The sequence below is a fragment of the Podarcis gaigeae genome (assembly GCF_964106915.1).
Source record: "Podarcis gaigeae genome assembly, chromosome: 8".
Lineage (NCBI taxonomy): Eukaryota > Metazoa > Chordata > Lepidosauria > Squamata > Lacertidae > Podarcis > Podarcis gaigeae.
This window is the reverse complement of record NC_139684.1, coordinates 18,379,411-18,401,085: the sequence shown is the minus strand read 5'-3', so window position 1 is coordinate 18,401,085 and position 21,675 is coordinate 18,379,411. Positions and strand designations below refer to the sequence as shown.

The 21,675-nt window shown below is 45.1% G+C and overlaps 1 protein-coding gene across 3 annotated transcripts in view; it reads right to left on the bottom strand.

The window, feature by feature from the left end:
* The window catches only part of PLEKHN1 (pleckstrin homology domain containing N1), a 57,943-nt gene that overhangs the window by 7,535 nt on the left and 28,733 nt on the right, over nt 1-21,675 (bottom strand). For all 3 annotated transcript variants that reach the window (XM_083752605.1, XM_083752607.1, XM_083752606.1), the window contains 5 exons: nt 15,600-15,724; nt 12,127-12,276; nt 11,231-11,311; nt 1,010-1,079; nt 327-481 (listed from right to left, as the gene is read on the bottom strand). In XM_083752605.1, coding sequence (XP_083608731.1) covers nt 327-481; nt 1,010-1,079; nt 11,231-11,311; nt 12,127-12,276; nt 15,600-15,724 — 581 coding nt within the window. The remainder of the gene's footprint in view (nt 1-326; nt 482-1,009; nt 1,080-11,230; nt 11,312-12,126; nt 12,277-15,599; nt 15,725-21,675) is intronic.

The following is a 21,675-nucleotide window of genomic DNA, read 5'->3' as shown; positions in this document are numbered from 1 at the left end:
CCTGTTGGATTAGGTCAGTGGCGCATCTAGCATCCTGTTCTCGCAGCAGCCACCCAGATGCCCATTCTGTCACACATTGGCATGATGAATAAAACAAAACCCACACAGATCTGGGACCACTTTTGCTCTCAAAGACTCCCACGGAATGGTATGACACTTGTAGGATGCAAAAGCGACACAACCACTGGAACAACTACATCATCTCCGCCGCCACTTTGATGGGTCTGTAGCTAGTGCACAATAAATGGATGGGGAAACAGCCAGCTCCTAAGTATTCTGCATAGGTTGTTTTGTTTTAAGCAAGCGGGGAGTTTGTGGAACCTTACCTGAGCCAGGTGGTGCGGCTTTGGTCCTGAGAAGCTCTCCGATCCAGAAAGGGAGGAATCAGCATTACGGAACTGAGCTGTCTTCAGGCAGTACAGCCATTCTTGGTAATCGTCATAGCTGGGGCAAATCACCCGAATGGAGTTGATTAAACGGCCTGCAAGGAATATAGATTACATTGCCTTGAACGTGATTCGCTCGGGATGGTTTGCAAGCTCCTTTCAAAAAGCACAGTTGGAAAGTTCTGCTTTATTTACCCGCTTAACCCAGTCCTGTCTGACTGGCAGTGGCTCTCCAGTACCTCTCAACCTCCAGAACCTTTCCCATCACCAGCTCTTTGATCCTTTTAACAGGAGATGGCGCTGGGGATTAAACCTGGGGCCTTCTGCATGCAAAGTACCGTGTGCTTTACTACTGAGCAAGACCAGCGGCTTCTTGATTTCTGACTCTGGATTGCTACATCATTAGAACAAACCATAGTTAAAGCTTCCTTAACCAAAGTCTGAATGGAGCCTATGATTTCTCCATTCTCTTTCAAATGCTGCTTTTCCCCCACTCCTTCCTTGTAGAGAAGTGTCCCTTCAACGACTTGGTCTAATTATCTAAGGCACCACAATTTCTGCCACTTCCTCGGCCTTAATTAAACAATCCCCTTCTCACTTTATGCTTGTGATTTGTGGCATACCTTCTATTAGGAAAGATGTTTTCTCGTTTTCTTCAAATTGCACCTGGATTGCATTCAGAGGCAGTTCTCCCTGTTGGCAGAGGGGGTGGGATGGGGTGGGGATTAGTAAATTTGAAAGAAAAAAAATAACACACACCTTCCAAGCCTGAGTTTCCTCCTGTTGAAAATATTTTAAAATAAATAAGCAAATGCTGTTGAACTAAACTGGAAAACATGTTATTCGCCTATGGCAAATTAAAAATCAACTAAGGAGATTCACTATGGGTGCCTCCAGACTGTCAGTATATTGCTGGAGAGATCTGCACACACACTAGAACTTTAGGATCGAGTAATTAAAGTATTGTAAGACAGGAGTGCCTGGTGTGCTCTGGTCCATGGGGTCACGAAGAGTCGGACACGACTAAGCGACTAAACAACAACAACAATTAAAGTGTATTAAAGCACCCTGTGTGCATGGTTTTTTGTTTAACTGGATTTAATTGCGCTAGGACAACAGACTGTGGTTTGGAAAGTGACAGGGAAATACATGGAACCCTGTGAGATGAGTGAATGACTTCTCCACGCCGTGTATAGCTGAACTGTGGAACTCTCTGCCTCAGGAAGCACTATTGACTGCCAACCTAGATGACTTTAAATGAGGATTGGAAAATGTGGGGGAGGACAAAGCTATCCATAGCTACTAGCCACAACGACTATGCTCTGCCCTCCACTGAATGCCAGTCACTAGGAATCACAAGTAGGCAGAAAATTGTTGACTCATGTCCGACTTGCATGCTTCCCACGGGCTTCTGGTTGGCCACTGTGAGAACAGGAGGCTGGATTAGATGGGCCCCTGGCCTGATCCAGCAGGCTCATCTTATGTTCTTACCAGTAAGGTGTGTAAACACCCTGCAAAGGAATCAAGGGGCTTTGCCAAGGTCCTTTTTATTGAGCACAAATCGTGATGAATACACATGTTGGTTATCCTGGTGATTATACGTGATCCTCGCTTCCAGCACTACTTATGCCTACTAAAGTTTTGGGGTGGGCACACTGCGTGCCCCATAGCTTCCTGCTGGCATCCTGTAATTTTTTATACCACAAAAGTTCTGGTTTGTTTTTTGTCCTACTTTTGTTGTGCTATAGTGCAAGAGCAATAATGCACTAACATTGGGAAAGCATCACAGATAATCTAATAAAGTGGAATGATGTGTTGGCAGTCCTGTATAAATCTACCACTAATGCGCTATTATTGCATCAATGATACGTTATGGAATACACCTGCAAAAAAACACCCCCACCAGTCTGAAGGGGCCCAGGACGAATTTTTGTTTTCATACAACTGCCCCGTAAAGAGATCAGAACAAATGCTCAATAGAAATCAAATATAGTTTAACCCCCATGTAAGCTTTGAGCAAACAAATCAAGATGAACGTTCAATAAACAGGCCATCCAGAAGCACCATGATAGTGCCTCCAGTCACTATTTTATGGGAGGAATTCTAGTGCATACTGGTTTGGGCATTTTATGAGTTGAAGCACTCTGTCTCCCTAGCACAACAAATCTACCTTTTTTAAAAAAACACTCCAGACTTTTCGCAGTTAGGGAGGTTATCTGCCCATGTTATCTAATAATAAACACTGGCAATAAAAACAAATCTAAATGCTTCTACTCCAAAGCATAGCCTTAAAAAGCTGGGTCTCTGTCTTGATTCTATGTTGTCAAAGACACCCACATACAAGAGGAGCCTATCAGGACGTTTGAGGGAGCTCCAATGTTTGCAGATCTATTTGTATTTTTAAACGAAGAGAATCCCCAAAACAGCTGAAAGAGAGCTGAGCATGCTCAGTAGCCAAAGAATGTTTGTGGGCAAGGGGGAAGGGGATGGGGTATTTGCTTAGCTCTTGTTTGTGGGTTTTCCACAGGCATCTGGTTGGCCACCATGAGAACAGGATACTGGATGGGCCACTGGGCTGATCCAACGGCCTGGCTCTTCTTACTTGAAAATATGTAGACAATGTGTAATGCAACCTCAGAGGGATTAGGGAAGGAGGGGGCTTTAATGTTTAGCTGTTTCCTTTGACAAACACAAACAGAATTAGGCAAATCAAGGTCACTAGTTTGCATAATTTATGGAGGTTACAGAATTCAACTGTTGGTACATGGACTAGACCAGTGTTTCGCAACCCTGGGTCTCCAGCTGTTTTCAGACTACAATTCCCATCATCCCTGACCACTGGTCTTGCTAGCTAGGGATGATGGGAGTTATAGTCCAAAAACAGCTGGACAACTAAGGTTGGGAAACACTGGACTAGACAGCCCTCCGTGGGGTGGGGAGGTTTTCTGATTTACTTTCTTAGTATCCAAGAAAAGGTCATATCTGACTGGCACACTTAACAGAAGCACCCCACACTGCAACAATTTGTTTCGTGTCTTGCTAGTGTGTTTACCTAAAAAAACAGTTGCAATAGATAGACTCTCTGCACTTTGTTCTCCGAAACTCCTGAGTCATCATCCCAGTTCAGGATGCTCCCCAAACATTGTTTACTTTCCGATACAGTTTGCTCAGGATAACGGCTGCAGGGGACTCAAGTTTGACTTTCCAAGTGACCTCAGTTAAGACGAGGATCTTGGAAAGACCAAAGTTCTGCATGAAGACCGAACAAAACAAACGTGTGTGTCTGTGCAAGAGGCAGAAGACAGGGGAAAGACAGAGGTGAAAGGCAAATTCAGAGAAAGATATGCGAGAGGGATTTCTGGAGGTGGCTCAGTTACTAAAACAGCCATTCCAGAACTGAGCAGGGATACAGGAATAGAGGCAGGGGTCTTTCCTAACCCTACCTGGAGGTGCTGGGGATTGAACCTGAGACATTTTGCATGCACAGGTGCTCTACCACTGTATTACAGCCCTTCCTGAAATTACATTGTGTGGATTGTTGAGGAAAAACCTGCAAGCATGAGCTGCATTGAGTCAACAACAAGCTGTCATATGGAAGCGCTTAGTGTCTTGGGGAGAGGCAGAGGGTACCCATCTGTCCACAGGGCACCTCCTGCCCTCCCAAAACTGCACCCAGCTCTCTGGTGCCACCCCTGACCTCAAAGGAATCTTTGCCTCCCCTGCGAAAACAAACCATTCCCTATTGAGGTGTGTCACTTTAATTAAGCCAGTCCGTGGAGCTTGCTCTGACAGGAACATCCAGGAAGCCCCGTCGATTCCTCACTGCCCCACAAGAGGCTTTGGCTGGCACAGGTTTTGCTGAGCAAGAGGCGTTCTCTGCCATGGCATGCAAAGGCAAGAGCCTCCCTCCAACCTCGATGACAGCCCTAGCTCCCAGGGCAGATGTGGCGCAAGCCTGGCAAACCTCATTCATAGGATGCCTGACGTGGCTGCTCAAGAGGGCAAGGTCGAGCGCAGTGTCAGATCTGGAAGCAGAGGCCTGCAAAGACATGGACACATCTGCAAAGTGCTAAGGCTCTCCTTAGATTCTTGTGAGGGCGCTGCTTGCACTTGGGTTCTGCTTATGGGAAGCGTTAAGTACTTGGTGTCTAGTCACACTGGGTGGACTGCATTCATTGCCGCACACACCATCGCTTGCACCAAACCCAAAGTGACCTAATTTAGTTTTTTTGTTTTCTTTCTTCTGTTCAATTGGCAATGCACAAAGCTGGTCCGGATTCCAGCATCGTTGGGCAGGAATGAGGAATTCATGTGCAGAAGGGCGATGCCAAGCCCAGGCATGCCCCTGGAAAGCCAAGTTCCTGCAGTGGCATCACAGGTGGATGATGCACTGGGCGACACAGGGCTGAAAGTTTGCACAGCTACACCTCTGCATCAAGCTCTACTACAAAGCCAGATCCTACAGTACAGAGGGCTGACGTGACTGCCTGTGGAACTTGGCCTTTTAGGACAAATAAGGTTTTCCACCAATCCCCCCCTACCAGCTAGCTTACTTACAATCAATTGGGGTGGCTCGGCCTGTCATTGGCTCTGGCTCCACCTACTGTTTGTCTCTCTGCCTTCCGCCCCATAGGCACCAGCTACCACTGGATGACTACTGTCATTACAGTGAGCTCGCTGGTTTTTTTGGGGTGTCGCATCATGGGCTCTGAATGCACCCAGGTCTCCCCCACATCCAAATCCATATTGTTTAAAGGTGAAGCAAAGCTGCTCAGCCACAGATAAACATTCCCATGGTGAAAGTTTAGCATGCTGTGGGTTTTTCCTAAGGCCAAGGACTGGACCTGGAACCTTTGGCATACAGAGCAGAAGCTCCAGTCTTTTCCCTTCACACTGTCCTGCCTCATGCCCAACCCACGCACACAGAGGCTCTTACGTGCAAGTAAGAAAGAGATCCTTAATCAAGCAAGCAAGGGCAGGAAGCAGACACAGAGTTCAGCAGACACAATTCAGGAATCAGGCAAGATGTTCAGAACCAGATGGAAGCAACAAAGGTGTCCCAACAGTTTCCACCCACCGACCTGCCAACCTTCCAAAGCGGAGGTGTAACATGCTTGCTTTGCAAGAAGGGCGCAATTTCAGACCAGCGCTTCTGTGGGATGGGTGAGCCTGCTCCCATCTGTAGAGGTGGCGCCTGGTCCTAGGTGACAATACTGCTGCACCCTCACTGTTTAGGTGCCTGATCAGACATGGCTGCTTCCTCCCATGGCTGCCCACATCCCTCCCCAGCATCCATGGAGATGTTCTGTGGGAGGTCAGGGGGAGCAGCCAGCATCCCTGCTCCCCCATTCAAAGTGTCTGAAGTCTTGCCACACCAGGAACAGCCCCCTCCCCAGACCCTGGTTCTTACCAATCAAGTCCTACTCTGTTTCTTCCTCCGCCTTGGGCCTGCCAACCCAAACCTGACAGCAGTGCAAGGCTCATGGCAACTACTGTGGGCATTTGGTCCTCCATGATCAGCAGGGAAACAAAGACCCCTGTCTGAAACCCTGGACAGCTGCTGCCAGTTTAGACAATACAAAGAGGCAGATGAACCAAGGCAGCTTCCTATATTCTTACGCTCCTAAGAAGAGAAATGCAGACTGCTAGCTTCAAACGAGGTTTCTATTACTGGGAATCACAAATGGGGAGATTTGTATTCTGTCGTTATCCTGCTCTAGTTGGCCACTGTGAGAACAGGATAGGGAGAACTTTGGCACACTTGGTTTGGAGAAACATGTTACGCTTTCACTTCTGTTTTGGTGTCACAGCTGTTTTTCCTGTTCCTCTTATCGTCATGCCAAGGTCTCCATCTAAAGCAGCAAGTATGTGCACAAAGGTCTGAGCAGCTTCTTCAGAGCAGACACAGACATGGCATCGTGCCATCCAGCCTGACGCATCATGGCTGCTCTATGGTGTGCATGAAACATACCACAACTGCTGGGTTGTGATGAATATGTAAGCCTAGCAGGACCCAGATTAACAGGCAATAATGGGCCTCTGGCCTGATCCAGCAGCCAGGCTCTTCTCATGTTCTTAATACTTAAATCATGTCTTTGTTGCTGCAGTCTTCGGCTTTGCCTTGAAGGCAGTCAAAGGTGGCTCTAGGGAATGGGAAGCCACCCAATTCAGCCGGCTGTCCGTGACAGTTGGACCATGGCACATTACACCCCACAAAACCACAGGCATTTTCCCCCCTGTAACAACTGCCCAGCAATGTGATCAGAGAATCCCAACCGCTGTAAGGATTTGCTATTTTAAAAGGAATCTCAAGATTGGTTCTGCCTCCTATAACCAGATGCAATGTGAAGACTTCATTGAATCCAAGGGCTCATCCTCTCAAGTGTACATTCTGAGCTCAGTTGTGCATGCTGAAGTATAAAATGTACAAGCCTTGGATCAAGCGTGAGTAGGCACATAGGGTGGCATCAAGTGCTAGTCTAGCTCAGAGTAAACCCGCTGCCATTAATGGGCATGACTAAGGGCTCATCTACCCTTCTGCTTGTCCTGCACCAAGTGGCTTCTCCTGTGCCTTATATGCACAGATCGAAGCGGATTTCTGTTTTCCCAGGAAAACCCACTTTTCAGCACTGAGGAAAACCTGATTGACACTTGCTCCAATTCAGCAGTAAAGAACAGGTTTTCCTGGGGGAAAGAGGCGGGAGAAGCTGAAGTCTGGATGAGCCCTAATTTAGGCCCATCAATTTCAATGGTTCTACCCAGAGCAGGGCTTAGCTGCATTCAATCCATATAAAGGTCCTTTGCTGAAACAAAGGGAAAAGGACCCCTGGCAGGAATTTACTTTTTTAAAGGTACATGTTCCTGATTTATTTAGTTTCTAAACTGTAGTCACTTTCCCATTAAAATCAAAGCAATTTATAATAGAAATTTCTAAAAACATATTTTTAAAAGTTAGAGAATATAAAGTAATATGCTCATGGGTAAAACTGTAAAAATCAAAACAGAGGCGGAACAACCCAGTCACCTGGTAAGCTTTCTGGTCCTAGTACAGTGGTACCTCGGGTTACATACACTTCAGGTTACATACGCTTCAGGTTACAGACTCCGCTAACCCAGAAATAGTACCTCAGGTTAAGAACTTTGTTTCAGGATGAGAACAGAAATCGTGCTCCAGCGACGCAGCAGCAGCAGGAGGCCCCATTAGCTAAATTGGTGCTTCAGGTTAAGAACAGTTTCAGGTTAAGAACGGACCTCCGGAACGAATTAAGTACTTAACCCAAGGTACCACTGTACAGCCTCTCTAAATAAGCCCCGGGTTACCCAGAGCCAATTCACTGCCAGGGCCCCACTGCTGATGCTTCCACTGGTGCCCCCCCTTTAGTGTGTCCTCCCCACCACCACAAATGGCCTGGCACTCTGAGCAGCACCAGGCAGTGAGATCTAGCCACTCTTAATTTCCCAGAATGCCCCTCGCCTAGCATTGCTCTGAGGAATTGTGGGAAATTCCTGCTTCAAGCATTGCTGCCACAGCCTGGTCCGTCCACCAGGGCCCAGTGACAGAGGAGAGGGCCCCTGAGAGGACTTTACCCAGATCTTCCTCAGCCCTGTAACTGGTCCTATGAACCCCGGCCTCTCAGGTTGTAGCCTGACACTCTAACCACTATACCACACTCGTTCCACCTAGATGTAGGTATGCAGAGCAGCATTCAGCCATGCAAGCCTTCAACTGTGAGTATGAAGTGATACAGCCATGCCAACACTGCCTCCATGAGAAGGAGGCCACAGATGGGCTTGGCCTTTGAGCCTTGAGTGAGGTCACTTCTCCAGCTTCAAAGGAACGCAAATGGAGCCACCGCCCTTCTGGTTCCGAGACAGCTTAACCACAAATATTCAGAAGCCATAGCCGGCTTTCCAAGCAAGTGGACGGGAATATATTCCACGTTGGCCAACTTTACCCTCAGTCCCCCCCCCTTTTTTTAAAGGAGGTGGCAGCAAAGTATTTCCTTTGCCAAGAGCACTTACAGCCAAGGACACAAACGCTGGCCGACTTGTCAAGCAGAGGCTGATGAAGCCAGCTCACCAGACAGGAAGCACAGGCCAGGGCAGAAGAAGCAGAAGAGGTGGAGCATAGCAGCCCTCAGTTCACATTTCACCTCTGCCACAGACTCAAGTTGCTGATCTGTCTTATGGGGCCATTGGCAACGGCTCTGCCTGGATAGGCCTATAGGACAGCTGCATATTCCTGCATTCAAATTCCTCAGGGCCCCTTCCAACTCTACTATACATCAGATATAGAGAGTGGTATTCAACTATGTTTTACTCAAAGCAGTTTTAGAAACTGAGATATGAAAGCTAGGAGCTAAATGGCACCTTAAACCTAGGTTATGGGTGCAACAACGGAATGTCTAGGTGTGCTTTTTTATAACAAGAATACAAAGCTGAAAATAAATGAACTGCAGCTAAAATATTATGTTCATTTTTTACATGGTCTAGTCCTTCCCCTGCCCACTCCCCTAATATTCTTCAGAGGGTCTCTTCTCTAGTCTTCAGAGAGTAGCTGGAAGTAGGGAGGCAGAAAAAGGTCCTCCTTTCCTTCCACTCTGCAGTTTTAATCTGAAACCTTAGGCGCAGAAACTGCTGGCGCTAATGAAATTCCCTGTCGCAAAATGTGCCTTAGAACAATGGGAGTTTCGAACATTGACTCAGAGTAGACCCACTGAAATTAATCAGCACAACTACGTTAGGTCCATTAATTTCAATACAACTACTTTGAACTGGAGACCACCCTAGGATTCTGTCTGATGCTTCCCCAACTCAGATTGAACCCACTGAAGTTAATGGGCTAACTTTAGTTCATTAATTTCAAGGGGTCTACACTGAATACAACTTAGTTGGATACAACCCAATATATTTAAATCACCTAATTCCCCCCCAAGAATCCTGGTAACCATGGTTTACCCTCCACAGAGCTATACGTCCCAGCACCCTTAACAAACTATAGTTCCCAGGATTGTGGGGGGGGGGGGGAGTCATGCACTTTAATTTACATTACCCATAAAAATGTTTGTTAAGGACTTTGAACACCATGAGAACGCTAAAAATTATTCAGTCTTCAGTGCTTCATAGAGTCAAAGAACAATGGAGTTTGTGTATATTGTGTTGGAACTAATATTCAGGTGGTGATAAAAAGCATATAGTTCAGCCCTCATAAACCAAGAACCCTTCAAATGTGGGAGCTGATGGGAATTGTAATCCAGCCACATATGGGGGCACCAGGTTGATATTTCTTATTGGGGGAGACAGAGAAGTGGAATTATTTGAGATGCCATTACTATATAAAAGAGACTCAGTTTAAGCAACCTCTTTCAGAACTATCTATCTATCTACATATATATATATATATATATATATATATATATATATATATGGGATTAATTGGGTGAACCTATATTGAATAATGTGGAACATTTTTGTACAGTCTGCATTTAATATTTAAATAACATTTGCATATTTATTGATGGGTGAATTTAGTCTTTCAATCTTGGTATTTAGAATTTGCAATACAGTGGTACCTTAGTTTGACTCCTGTAACCATTCAGAAACCAAGGCGTGGCTTCTGATTGGCTGCAGGAGCTTCCTGCACTCAAGCGGAAGCCACGTTGGATGTTCAGCTTCTGAAAAATGTTCAGAAACCGGAACACTTACCGTATTTTCCCGTGTATAAGACTATGTTTTTAAAGCAAAACATTAGGTTTAAAATTGGGGCTCGTCTTATACACAGGTAGTGCTGATGGGTATTTTCTTAATTTGGGGCATCTTATTGACAGGAAAATACGGTACTTCCGGGTTTGCGGCATTAGGGAGCCGATTGGTTTGGCAACTAAGCCATTTGAGAAACAAGGTATGCCTATAATAAAAATTTTTATATACCGTATTTTTCGCTCTATAGGACACACTTTTTCCCCTCCAAAAATTAAGGGGAAATGTGTGTGCATCCTATAAAGTGGATGCAGGCTGCGCCGCTAAGCCCAAAGGCAGAACAGGGAGATGGAGCGCTGCGGAGCGCTCCGTCTCGCTGTTCTAGCTTGGGGACGGCTGCGCACAAAGCCTCTCCAGGGCAGCGGGGTGCCTTCACCCCGCTGTCCTGCAGAGGCTAGCAAGTCTGTTCCCAAGCCAGAACAGCCTAGCTTAGAGATGGCTGCTTAGAGATGGCTTCTAGCTTAGAGATGGCTGCGCGCAAAGCCTCTGCAGGGCAGCGGGGTGCTGCGCTCCAAAGGCTTCAGGGATCTTTGAGGCTGATGGTGCCCCACCGCCAGCCCCACAAGCTTGGGTGAATGCACTTTGAACGCACCTTGTTTTAGAGGGGGAAAATAAGGAAAAAACATTTTTTTCCCTGTTCTCCCCCTCCTATGGTCCGGTGCGTCCTATGGTCCGGTGCGTCCTATAGAGCGAAAAATACGGTATTTATTTATGTATTTTTAAAACCACATTTAAACAGCTGCAAAGGTGCTATGATTAACCGGGCAACAAATAAAAGTACTGATGTGTCTAATTACAAAATCTACATATAGCAATTATCATCTTAAAAGAGGCATGCTCCTTTTCCTCACACACAGAATGAAAACGTCTTCTAGGATGTCTGCTTCTTGCTTCAGAAATACTGTTTTGAACCATATGCAAATTTAAAAGCAACAGACCGACGGACTAAAACTCACAGTATGGATTGATTAAAAGGTCTTTAAACTCAGGTTGCAGCCCTACTTACATAACACAGATGTTATACAGTATAGGCAACATTAAATAAAGGGTACAGGGGTGTGGAGGGTGTTGGGGGAAGCTCCTACCTTAAAGTAGAGGCCATTGCGTTCTTCGGATACTATGACCAGGGTGGAAGGATAGAGGATCAGTAGTCGGTCATGCTGCTCCTGTTAAGAGACCAAGAAGATCAAGGTTCATATTGAGCTCAAATTGAATATTCAACCTGCCTAACTACTCGATGAAGCCAGAAGTGCAGAGGGTACCAAAAAGATACAGAATTAGGAACATTGGAAGCTGCCTTATACTGAGTCAGACCGTTGATCCGTTTAGCTCTATATTGTCAGCACTGGCTGGCAGTGGCTCTCCAGGGAGTTTTTCACAGCCATATCTGGAGAAGCAGGGGATTGAAACTGGGACTGTCTTTATGAAAGTTGATGCTCTGCTGTGGAGCCACAGCCCTTCCCTTACGACAAAGGAACACAGTTAGTTGCTTTACACAGAGTCAGACCCTAGCTCAGTATTGTCTATGGTGATTGGCAGTGGCTGTCCTGGGAATTGTAGTTTGTTAAGGAAGTTGGGAATTGTAGCTCTGTGTTGGGTAAATGACAGCTACCACTATTCTTTGGGGGAAGCCATGACTGTTAAAGTGGTATAAAACTTGCTCTAAATGTATGATGCGGATGTAACTCCTAAGTCTGGAGCTGACCTTAATCCTTTTTTGGAGTTTCTGAAAGACCTAGGCTCCTCTGGGAAGAAAACAAACAACAGATTGGTGATACCTGAACCTGCTAGGCCAAAAGAACCCCAGCTTCTTTGTTCTTCAATTATAATAAAATTCCTGACGTTTGTCAAGGGAAGCAGTTTGCAGGACCTATACCAATCAGCTGTGTCAATCACTGGAATTTACTAGCAGCAAAAAAATGATGAAGCTTAAATATACTCTGTGTGGTGTGTATGAAGCCTTGGTCATCGAGGATCCTACCTGAAAGGGCAAGTGTTGCAGCTTCACTTTAGAGACGCAAAGGATGTCACCTAGAGACTCCCGCTGGGTGCCTCTCCACTCTTGCACAGCGGCATTCTGCACAGACCACCTCAGCTGCTCTCTTCTGATGGAGCTCTGCTTACATTCGTTCTAAAGGGGAAGGAAGCACGACAATGAAAGACGCAGAACTGTCCGCCTTGGCTCAGTGCTGAGCACAATAGGTGGCTTGCCGGCAAGACCACTATATCCGTAGTTTGCCATTTAGAGACTTGGCATGATTAAGTGGTATACTAATAGCTCAAATAAATAATATTTTTTAGTTTGAAAACTTGTTTATTTAAGCAATTAATATACCGCTTTAATCACGCCAAGTCTCTAAGCGGTGAACACAATTAAATAATAATACAACAGATAAAATCAGCCCTATAAACAGTAACTTTCCTTAAAATGCCTGCTGAGCTAGAAAAGTATTTGTCCAGCACCTGAAGTTCAGCAAGGTGAGGGCCTCTCTAACCTCAGCTGCGAGGGAGCTCCACAGAGTTGGGCCCACACTTCTGGTGAAGTAAAAGCTGTGTGTCTGAGACATGGAGAATAGCTAACAGAGGGTCCTCAGAAGATCTGTGATTGGGCAGAGATATAAGGGATCAGGTGGTCCCTAAGGTATCCGGCACCCAAGCCATTAAGGGTGTTGCAAATTAATACAAGGATTTATTATAGTCACCCAGGGCAAGCTTTTGAGAACTGGTGCTATAGGCTGGCAGTAGTTTGTCCCCAGCAACAATGTGGCTGCAGCATTTCCCCTCCTGACCAGCTGTAGCTTCTGGGTCTTATGACACTGCAGAAGTGGGGCCTTTTTGGTGGTGGCACCTGCCCTCAGGAACATGCTCGGCAGCTGCAAATAATGGTTGCTTTTAAATGCCACTGGGGGGGGGAACCCACATTTTTTGCAGCATTTCTCCAGACTAAAGTTTTAATGTGCCGTTCTGTTATTTATTTATTGTTTTATTGTTTTCTGTGGTAAGTATATTTTGGTTTTAAGATAAACTGCTTAGGGATCATAGATGTCAAGTGATATGAAATTATTAACTGATTTGTTTTTACATTTTTTATTTATTTTAAAAAAATATGTGCTGCTAAACTGCAATCGTCTCTAAGCTGCATACAAAAAATATACTACAGAAAAGGTAAAAATAAGTTAAAACGATGAAATCGGACTTCAGTTGAAATGCCTACTGGAACAGCAACAACAAAAAAAGATCTTTAGTGGGTGTCGGAAGTTCAACAGGGAGGGAGGCTGTCGGATCTCAACTAGGAGGGCCTTCTGTAAAACTGGGCCCACAATTCTGAATGCAGAGAGGCTTCTGGTAGATGTGAGTTGTGCATCTGAGCTGTTTCACTACTTAAGAAATACAAAGGCAGGCATTCAGGACCAAGTGTATCTGCCATTACTACTGCATTAAGCTCTTCCTTTTTTAAAAAGCATATATTCCATTTTCTGTTTCACTGCAGTTAGAACATTTTGGGGAAAACATACTTTGAGATAATGTACGGATAGCATGCCACAGACAGTCACTACCTGCCCACTGTCGACTGACTTCCCTAAAAAGACACTCGAGGGAAATAAATAGGATCTAAAACCAGTTATCCTGGTTTCCACTTCAAATTCTTTTGACAAACTATTTGTCAATGCTTTTCAACCTGGAACATTTCCCCTTTTATACAGCTACAGAAGCAGCAACTGCAACAAAGACTGAGCTGTCCAGAGCCAGACTGGAAATAGTGAGGAATGGGGGAAACCCCCCCCCCCCCATTAACCTGCTCCCTCTCTCTTTCTCTCTCTCCCCAGATACTGTCCGGGAAAGGATTGCTCACCCTGGGAAACAGACCGAAAGCAGCCAGTTTCACAGCACAGAAGAGTTTTTCTGCTAAGGTATTTATTTACAGGGGCAAAAACAAAACCAGCAGGCCTCACCTGTGTTTGAGTCTTTCCTCCCTCACCACCCGCACCTCACAGCTGCTGGTTCCGGGCTGGTTTCCAGTTTGCCTTGCTAACTCATCATTTCCCACGCTGACTAAGCCTTTGTTTCAGGAAAAGATAAAAACCCCTCGGATCCCCACCTAGAAAAGGGCTGTGCTTGTGGCACGGGAGGCAGCGGGGCAGCAGGGGGGTAAGGGAGTTGGCAAGAGGTTTCAAATCGGTTGCAGAATGAGCTGCCTTGGGTGTTCCAGACAGACATTTTCAGCACTTTGTTAGCTTTACTAGGAAGTATTTGTTTATTTATTTGATTCTGTTTTATGAATCACTTCCCATAAAATATCCCGAAGCAATGTCACAGTAAAGACAACCACAGCAAACAATTAAAAGCAATTCTGTATGTGGAAACAGTTCCCTGTGGTTGAACAATTCAATGTACACAGAAACATAAAAGCAATTCCATATATAACCACAGTAAAAACAACAACAACCATTTTATTTAAAAAATCAATTACAAATCCAATACAGCAACTCTTTTTTTGGCCTAGTGGGCCAGATCTTTATCAGCCCCCACACAACCTGCAGCCAACTTTGATGTCCACTCTTGGGCATGGTTTGGGGAAATGCCCTTGCAAGCCAAAGTGCACCCACTAGCAGACCAAGACTGGCCCACAAGCCAGAGACTCCCCAACCCTACAATACAGACTGGGAGCAGCACTGATAAGCCTGTTTCTTATTCCACTGTTCCTACAGAACATGGGCATTGTAGGGGTTAGCCCCAACTCTTTTGTGTCAGAACCCAGATCTCCTGTGGATGTTATTGACTGATGACAGAGGGATTGTAGGTGCACATAATAGATGGATGGGGTAGAAAGGCAGGAGAGAGAGAGATCACTGGTCCCTCTGGTTCAGTATTGTATACACTGACTGGCAACAGCTCTCCAGGGTTTTCAAGCAGGGGACATTCTTATCCCTACTTGGAGATGCTGGAGACTGAACCTGGGACCTTCTGAATGCAAAGCAGATGCTCTACCACAAAGCTACAGCCCTTCGTGGCTTAGGCCATGTTAGACGTTGGACAAGACTTGCTTTGATTTTAATGTGTACATAAATACTGGGCCCAGAAAATTCTGCTGGCACCCCATAGCTTGGAGTGAGCCCTGACAGAAAGAACCAGAGGTCTCCCCCCCAACACACACACACACACAATTGCATTTACATGTATAAATTAACATATGCAGACTGTATATAAATTTGTGCCAAAAGTCCTCTACGTACCTAGCAACAAACTTACACCTAAGCAGAGATCTTGTTATCTGGGTGTGTAATTCAGCAACCCATCAAACTCATCTTGCTGTTTTGTGAGATTCTACAGTCAGATCAATGTCAGGGCAAGGGAGGAGAGGTTGGATTAGAACAGGAATTATAATCTCCGGCCGCCACTCCGATTTTTACATGTTCACCCTGCTGGCATGCAGGCCATCCCCAAAGCACTCACCTGAGCAAGGAAAGGCATGTCGAAGCTCCCTCCATTTAGATGGATCTGCTTCTCCAAGTGGTAGAGCCAGCGCTTCAACTCAGACCTGTTGGGGCAGTAGACTGTCAGGGGGTTCAGCAAGGGACCTGGAAAGGCGAAGGACACAAGGAGGGCACGTTAACAGGTTGAACATACAATGCAAGACGCGGGCAGGATGGTCTTAAACAACCCTTCCGAGGGAGGTTGGGGAGGAGCCAAACTTGATGATAAGATGTGGCACTTCCAGGCAGTTACTATTTCCGAGTGGGGTTCAATCATGTAGCAGAAAATTCTCTATTTTTCTTTCTTTCTTTCTTCTTGTTGTTTTTTTTTCCTGTAAAAGGTAAAGGTAAAGGGATCCCTGACCATTAGGTCCAGTCGTGACCGACTCTAGGCTCTGTGGTTTAACCCACAGAGCTACCTGCATCCCTACAGTTTTTTTCTGTATTACTTACTTAAACAAAATAAATAAATAAATAAAATTTGAAAATAATAATGAAAATTTAGGCTGCAAATTACAGCTGGTTGGGAGCCCACCCCGCAGAATATCAGACTTTTTACGATAAGAGAAGTGACAGAAAATTGCAACTTGGGTGGCCTTAAAAGAGGATTAAGACAAATTTCATGGGAAGAAAAGGCTAGCAATGGCTGCCAGCCCTGGTGGCTATGTTCTATCTCTCTGGTAGAGGCAGCAATGCTTCTGAATATCAGTAGCTGGAAACCACAGGAGGGGGAGGTGGTTGTTGCACTCAGGTCCTGCATTTGCGTTTCACATTGGGGCACCTGGCCGGCCACTGTGAGAAGAGGGTCCTGGACTTGATAACCTAAGAAGAGCCGCCAGATCAGGCCAGTGGATCACCTAGCCCAGCATCCTTTTTCCACAGTGATCCGGCAGGCTCTTCTTATGTTCTTACAGACTGGAAAGTATTTTTTTTAAAAAAAATAATATTTATTAACAGTTTAAAGACTACAAAAGAAAGAAAAAGAATTAAACAAAACAATACAATACAAAAACAAAAACAAAAACACTAAAACATTGAATTAACAAAACAAAACAAACACAATTTAAAACACATCCAATAATTTCAGTATCTTATCTTTCATTCACTTGTTTCCACGACCTCCTCACACCTCCCTTTTTGTATTCCACTTCAATTAACTATTTCAGCAATTCCTTTCCATCTTCCTCTGTTTTCTGTCCGGTAATTTATCTTAACATATTCTAACCTTATTTTTTCCCTTTAATACATTAATAATCTATTTGTACTTAGTTCCTTATAACATTTCTGCTAAAGCCATATAACTTCATTCCAACATTTTTTCTAACATTCATTGATTTTACAGTATTTCTGTAAATAATCTTTAAATTTTTTCCAGTCTTCTTCCACCGACTCTTCTCCCTGGTCTCGTATTCTGCCAGTCACAGACTGGAAAGTATAAGGGTAACTAAGGGTAACTCTTGCTTTGCTGCAATGCTGTCTAACCTCCCCACCAGCAAATCAGAATGAGATTGCTCATTAGGTAGCCCAAGTTGTCAAGCCTCCTTGCAAACAAATCAGGATTAAGGTTCAGGTTGTCCAGAGGCGCCCACTAAGATAATAAACTCAGGAAATTACATGGTAGAGCACTTCCTGGCTTGCACTATTACCATTACGTCTGCACAAGTTGCATAACTGCAGGATCCATCACATTCCAATCTCCCTGCATACTGAGAATCAGGACCGGGCCACATTCATAACCATACATGCAAAGCACTGTGATACCACTTTATAAACAAGTCACGGCATATCTGTAGCTTCCTGCTGAAAGCCTGTAACATGTTCATACCACAACTTTCATACCACATTTGTTTTTAGCTGGGCACACATAACTGGTTTAAAACACAGCGAGGTTTCTTTTTAATGCTGCCTTTCAAATAGCATTTGCATGCCCTTTGAACACCTCGGTGCAGTCTGCTGCATTTCCATGTTCCTGCTGTTGGTCCACACCAGCAGGTGAAAAGGGGGCCAGGATGTCTCCATATGGCTTATTTTTCCAAACTGGATGAAAACTGGTTTTGGGGAGCGGGAGGGAGAAACACACCAAAACATAGTATTTCTCAAGAAACTATAGGGTAGATGTGGACTGTGGCTAACGCGTTTGTACACAGTAAACAGGAGTATGCAGTAGCCTTTGTTGAATTATAGCCTATGTATGCTCTTCCATGTGGCAGTAATGTGGTAGCATTGGGTAAGAATCATTTGATGTGTGGGTGATCCAGTATAAATCCACCACTAAATGCCTGGCTGGAGTTGGATCCTATCCTCCCAGCTGCCTCTGCCTGCTGCAGCCGCTCACATACCCTTGTCCGGTCATTACGATAAGCGCCAGAGCAATATTAACCTCCCACTTCCAGTCTGACCGATGCTCAGCTACCCATCATTCATTGCCCCGCCTCTTGTTAAAACAAATACCAGGCACGCTTTGAAACGACCTGAATGGCAATGCTTGGAGCCTTGTGATAAGCTGACACTCAGCAAGCCGTCATAACAAATCATTATCAGCAGAATGAGTACTTTGGCCTTCTGGGGAGGTTTCTGTGGCAGCGTGCTCAGCGCAAACACTGATTAATTTGGCTTTGCAATATCTTTGAGAGTCAGGGAAAAATACAATTCACTTTATGTGGTGCCAACTGGGGAATTGAAGCAGAGAGAAGTGGGGGTATGTGTCTGCTCTACTACTGCAATGTTTTGCCTTTCAAGAGTATATAAATTCTCTCGATGTATCGGCACCGGTTAGAAATATGAGAACTTCAGCAAAATGTTGCGGCATACAGTGTTCCCGTTCAGTGTTCCAGCCCACCAACTAGTTGTGCTCTTTCCAATATACTCCATTCCATTCTCCCCCTAACAGATGCTCAGTATTTTGTGGCATCTGAACATGCTGAGCCATCACTGAGCTACTTAGGGTTTTGTTTTGGTTATTTTTTCAATGGGGAGTTGTCCTGTTAGCCTTATTTTCCTTAAGCATTTTTATTATGATTTTTGTTACACTACAGCACAACACAACATTATGGTATTATACCATAACAGGGACATGGTAAAAAACTCCCAGTCATAGATCTGCTCTCCTTCTGGCAAGACCTGGGTTCAAATCCTCACTCAACCATTAAGTTCACTGTGTGCTCTCGGGTCAGCTGGTTTCTCACCGCCTAGCCTATTTCACAGGTTTGTTGTGAGATTTTTCCTGCTTCACCTGGAGATAATAGTTATGGAATATTAGAGATGGAAAGGGACCATGGGGGGTCATCTAGTCCAAGCCACTGCAATGCAGGAATCTTTCTGCTCAACGTGGGCTTGAACCCATAATCCTGAGATTAAGAGTCTCATGCTCTACTGACTGAGCTACTGCAGTCGTCTGCTCATCTTTCCAACCTACCTCAAGGCTAGCAGAACAGAACTATTCTCCTTTCATCCCTGGAACTTCTCATGTGAACTTTTCTTTTTCTCCTAGGGAAATGAGAACCCCGCCCCCCCCTTCATTTTCATTTTCTAACTTTCTTTTTCAAGGGAATTGCCCTTAAGGGGAGGAGGAGGAGGAGGTATGCCTTGTGATTTTTTAGATTGCAGAGGGGAAAAGTTCACACGCTCTCGATGAGCCCAGGTGCTCATTAAGACAGTGCCTGCAAAACCTCAGACTGTACCCAATTTCTCAAGCCCATTTTGCATATTGGAATGATTCCTGAATTTGGGCAAGCTGCTGCAGCCTAGTGACTCAAAACCTATGTAGGTAGTGCGCCGTCATCTCTCTACCCCTGCTCCTCCCTCCCAAAGCTCTAAAATGGATTCTTCTCCCTGCCTTAACATGTAGCAGAGTCTCTTCATGACCTGTTTGAATTTGGAAATAAGACAGAGACTGCATACAGACCATACAGTTTGAAAGCACATGACTTCCCCAAAATAATCTTGGGAAATGTAGTTTGCTAATAGCCTTGGGGAACTGTAGATCTGTGAGGGGTAAACTACAATTTGTTTATTTAAAAATATTTATATTCCACTACAGTGGTACCTCGGGTTACATACGCTTCAGGTTACAGACTCTGCTAACCCAGAAATAGTGCTTCGGGTTAAGAACTTTGCTTCAGGATGATAACAGAAATCGTGCTCCGGCGGCCCGGCGGCAGCGGGAAGCCCCATTAGCTAAAGTGGTGCTTCAGGTTAAGAACAGTCTCAGGTTAAGTACGGACCTCTGGAATGAATTAAGTACTTAACCCGAGGTACCACTGTATTCATTTAAAAAATAATAATTATATATGAAGCCATAAAATAAAAGCTACACAAAAAAGTTAAAACTCAGAAATCAGCTAACCATTATGGAAATATGTGCACTTAACTGACTGCATAAGCCTGATGGAATAGAAAAAAAATTCAGCAGGCATTTAAATGTTGAAACAGAGGACGCCTGCTGAATATTTATTGGCAGAGTGTTTCATAATGCTGGGCTGATGACACTAAAGGCTCAATTATTTGTTGTTGTCAAATGAGCCTCAGCAACTCAAGGAACAACCAATGACCTCAGTGATCAAGTTGAGATATAAGGGCTCAGGTGGTCTTTAAGGTACCCTAGACCTGAGCTGCTCAGGGCTTTGTTTATTAATGCGAGGGCTTTGAACCTAGCTGGGTAGATGGATAGTAAGTGCAGTTGTTTAACAATGGTGTCTCCCTTGTCAGCCAGGTGCCCCCATCAGCAGTCTGGCTGCCACATTATGCACCAGCTTGCCTTAGTATTCTCTACACTGATTGGCAGTAACTCTCCAAGTTTTCAGGCAAGGGGCATTCCCTGCCTACCTGGAGTTGCTGGGGACTGAACCTCGGACCTTTTGCATGCAAGGCAGATGCTCTACCACTGAGCTACGTTCCCTCCCCAAAAAGCGTGACTTCCCTTTCCCAGGGGCTCACCTGGGATTTGAACCCAGGAGCTCTCATACCCAAAGCGAGAATCATACCCCTAGACTAACAAGACTACAAGCAGATGCTATCAGGACAGCCAAGTTATGTGGCCGTGTCAGTCAGCCAACCCTTCCTGGGACAGCAACCTGTCTGTTCAGTGGCTCCAAGGGCTTAGTCATTCCTGAATTGCAGCAACTGCTGCTCAGCTACCAAGAATGATTGTTTAAAAGCAGGAGGTAGTCAGAGAGAGAAAGAGAACCTGATAAAGATTGTGGACTCAGACAAAGGCCGATGAGTGGGTGTCTTGGCACTGCCTGCCTACGTGCTTCCAGGCCAGATGTGTTTTGGCAACAGCAGCTGGAATTCAATGCTTAAGTCTTTGGAGAGGGCAAACATGTCCAAACTAAAGGCCCACCCAGACTTCCTTTTCTGCCGCATTTCTAGGCACAGGCCTGCTCTGTAAAGCTCCACGTTTCGGTATTTTTATTTTTGCCCCAATGCTTTCCTGTGAAAATCCATTCTTTGCCACTGAATCGAAGCAAACGACAGCCAGCAGAAAACCCAAATTGCCATTTGTTCTGATTCAGCATCAAAGAGTGGTTTTTCTGGAAAAAGGGGCAGGGCAAAAAAAAGAGAGCAGCATTTGGGTGGACCTGTGCCTAGAAAGGACGGGGTAAAAAGGAAGTGTGAATGAGCCCTAAAATAGTAGCTCTCAATTTGTGGGGTTTAGAGGAGATACAGCATAGCTTAAAAGTGGCCGGTGGAGGTCAAAGTTAAAAGGTTTGCTAGGAACATAAGGCAGTTAGAAAGAACCTGCAGGGACCAATTCAAGGTGCTCATGTAAGTGTTTAAATGACTTAGGCCCCAGATATCGGAAATACATCTCCTTCCCTACAGACCTTGGGCGGTAAGCTATTTTTGGTTTTGCTCATTTCACAATTGCAAAAGTTTTGCAGCACAACCCCAAACTGCCCCAATGCACACCCTTTTCAGCCCTACTGACATCAGCTATTCTGTAGGTTCCCACTTTGCACTGCAAAAGCATTTCACCACCACCATCTATTCTCTCCCACTTAAGAAAAAGCACCTCCTAAGGAAAGCATTCATTCCACAGTCACCACAGAAAATGA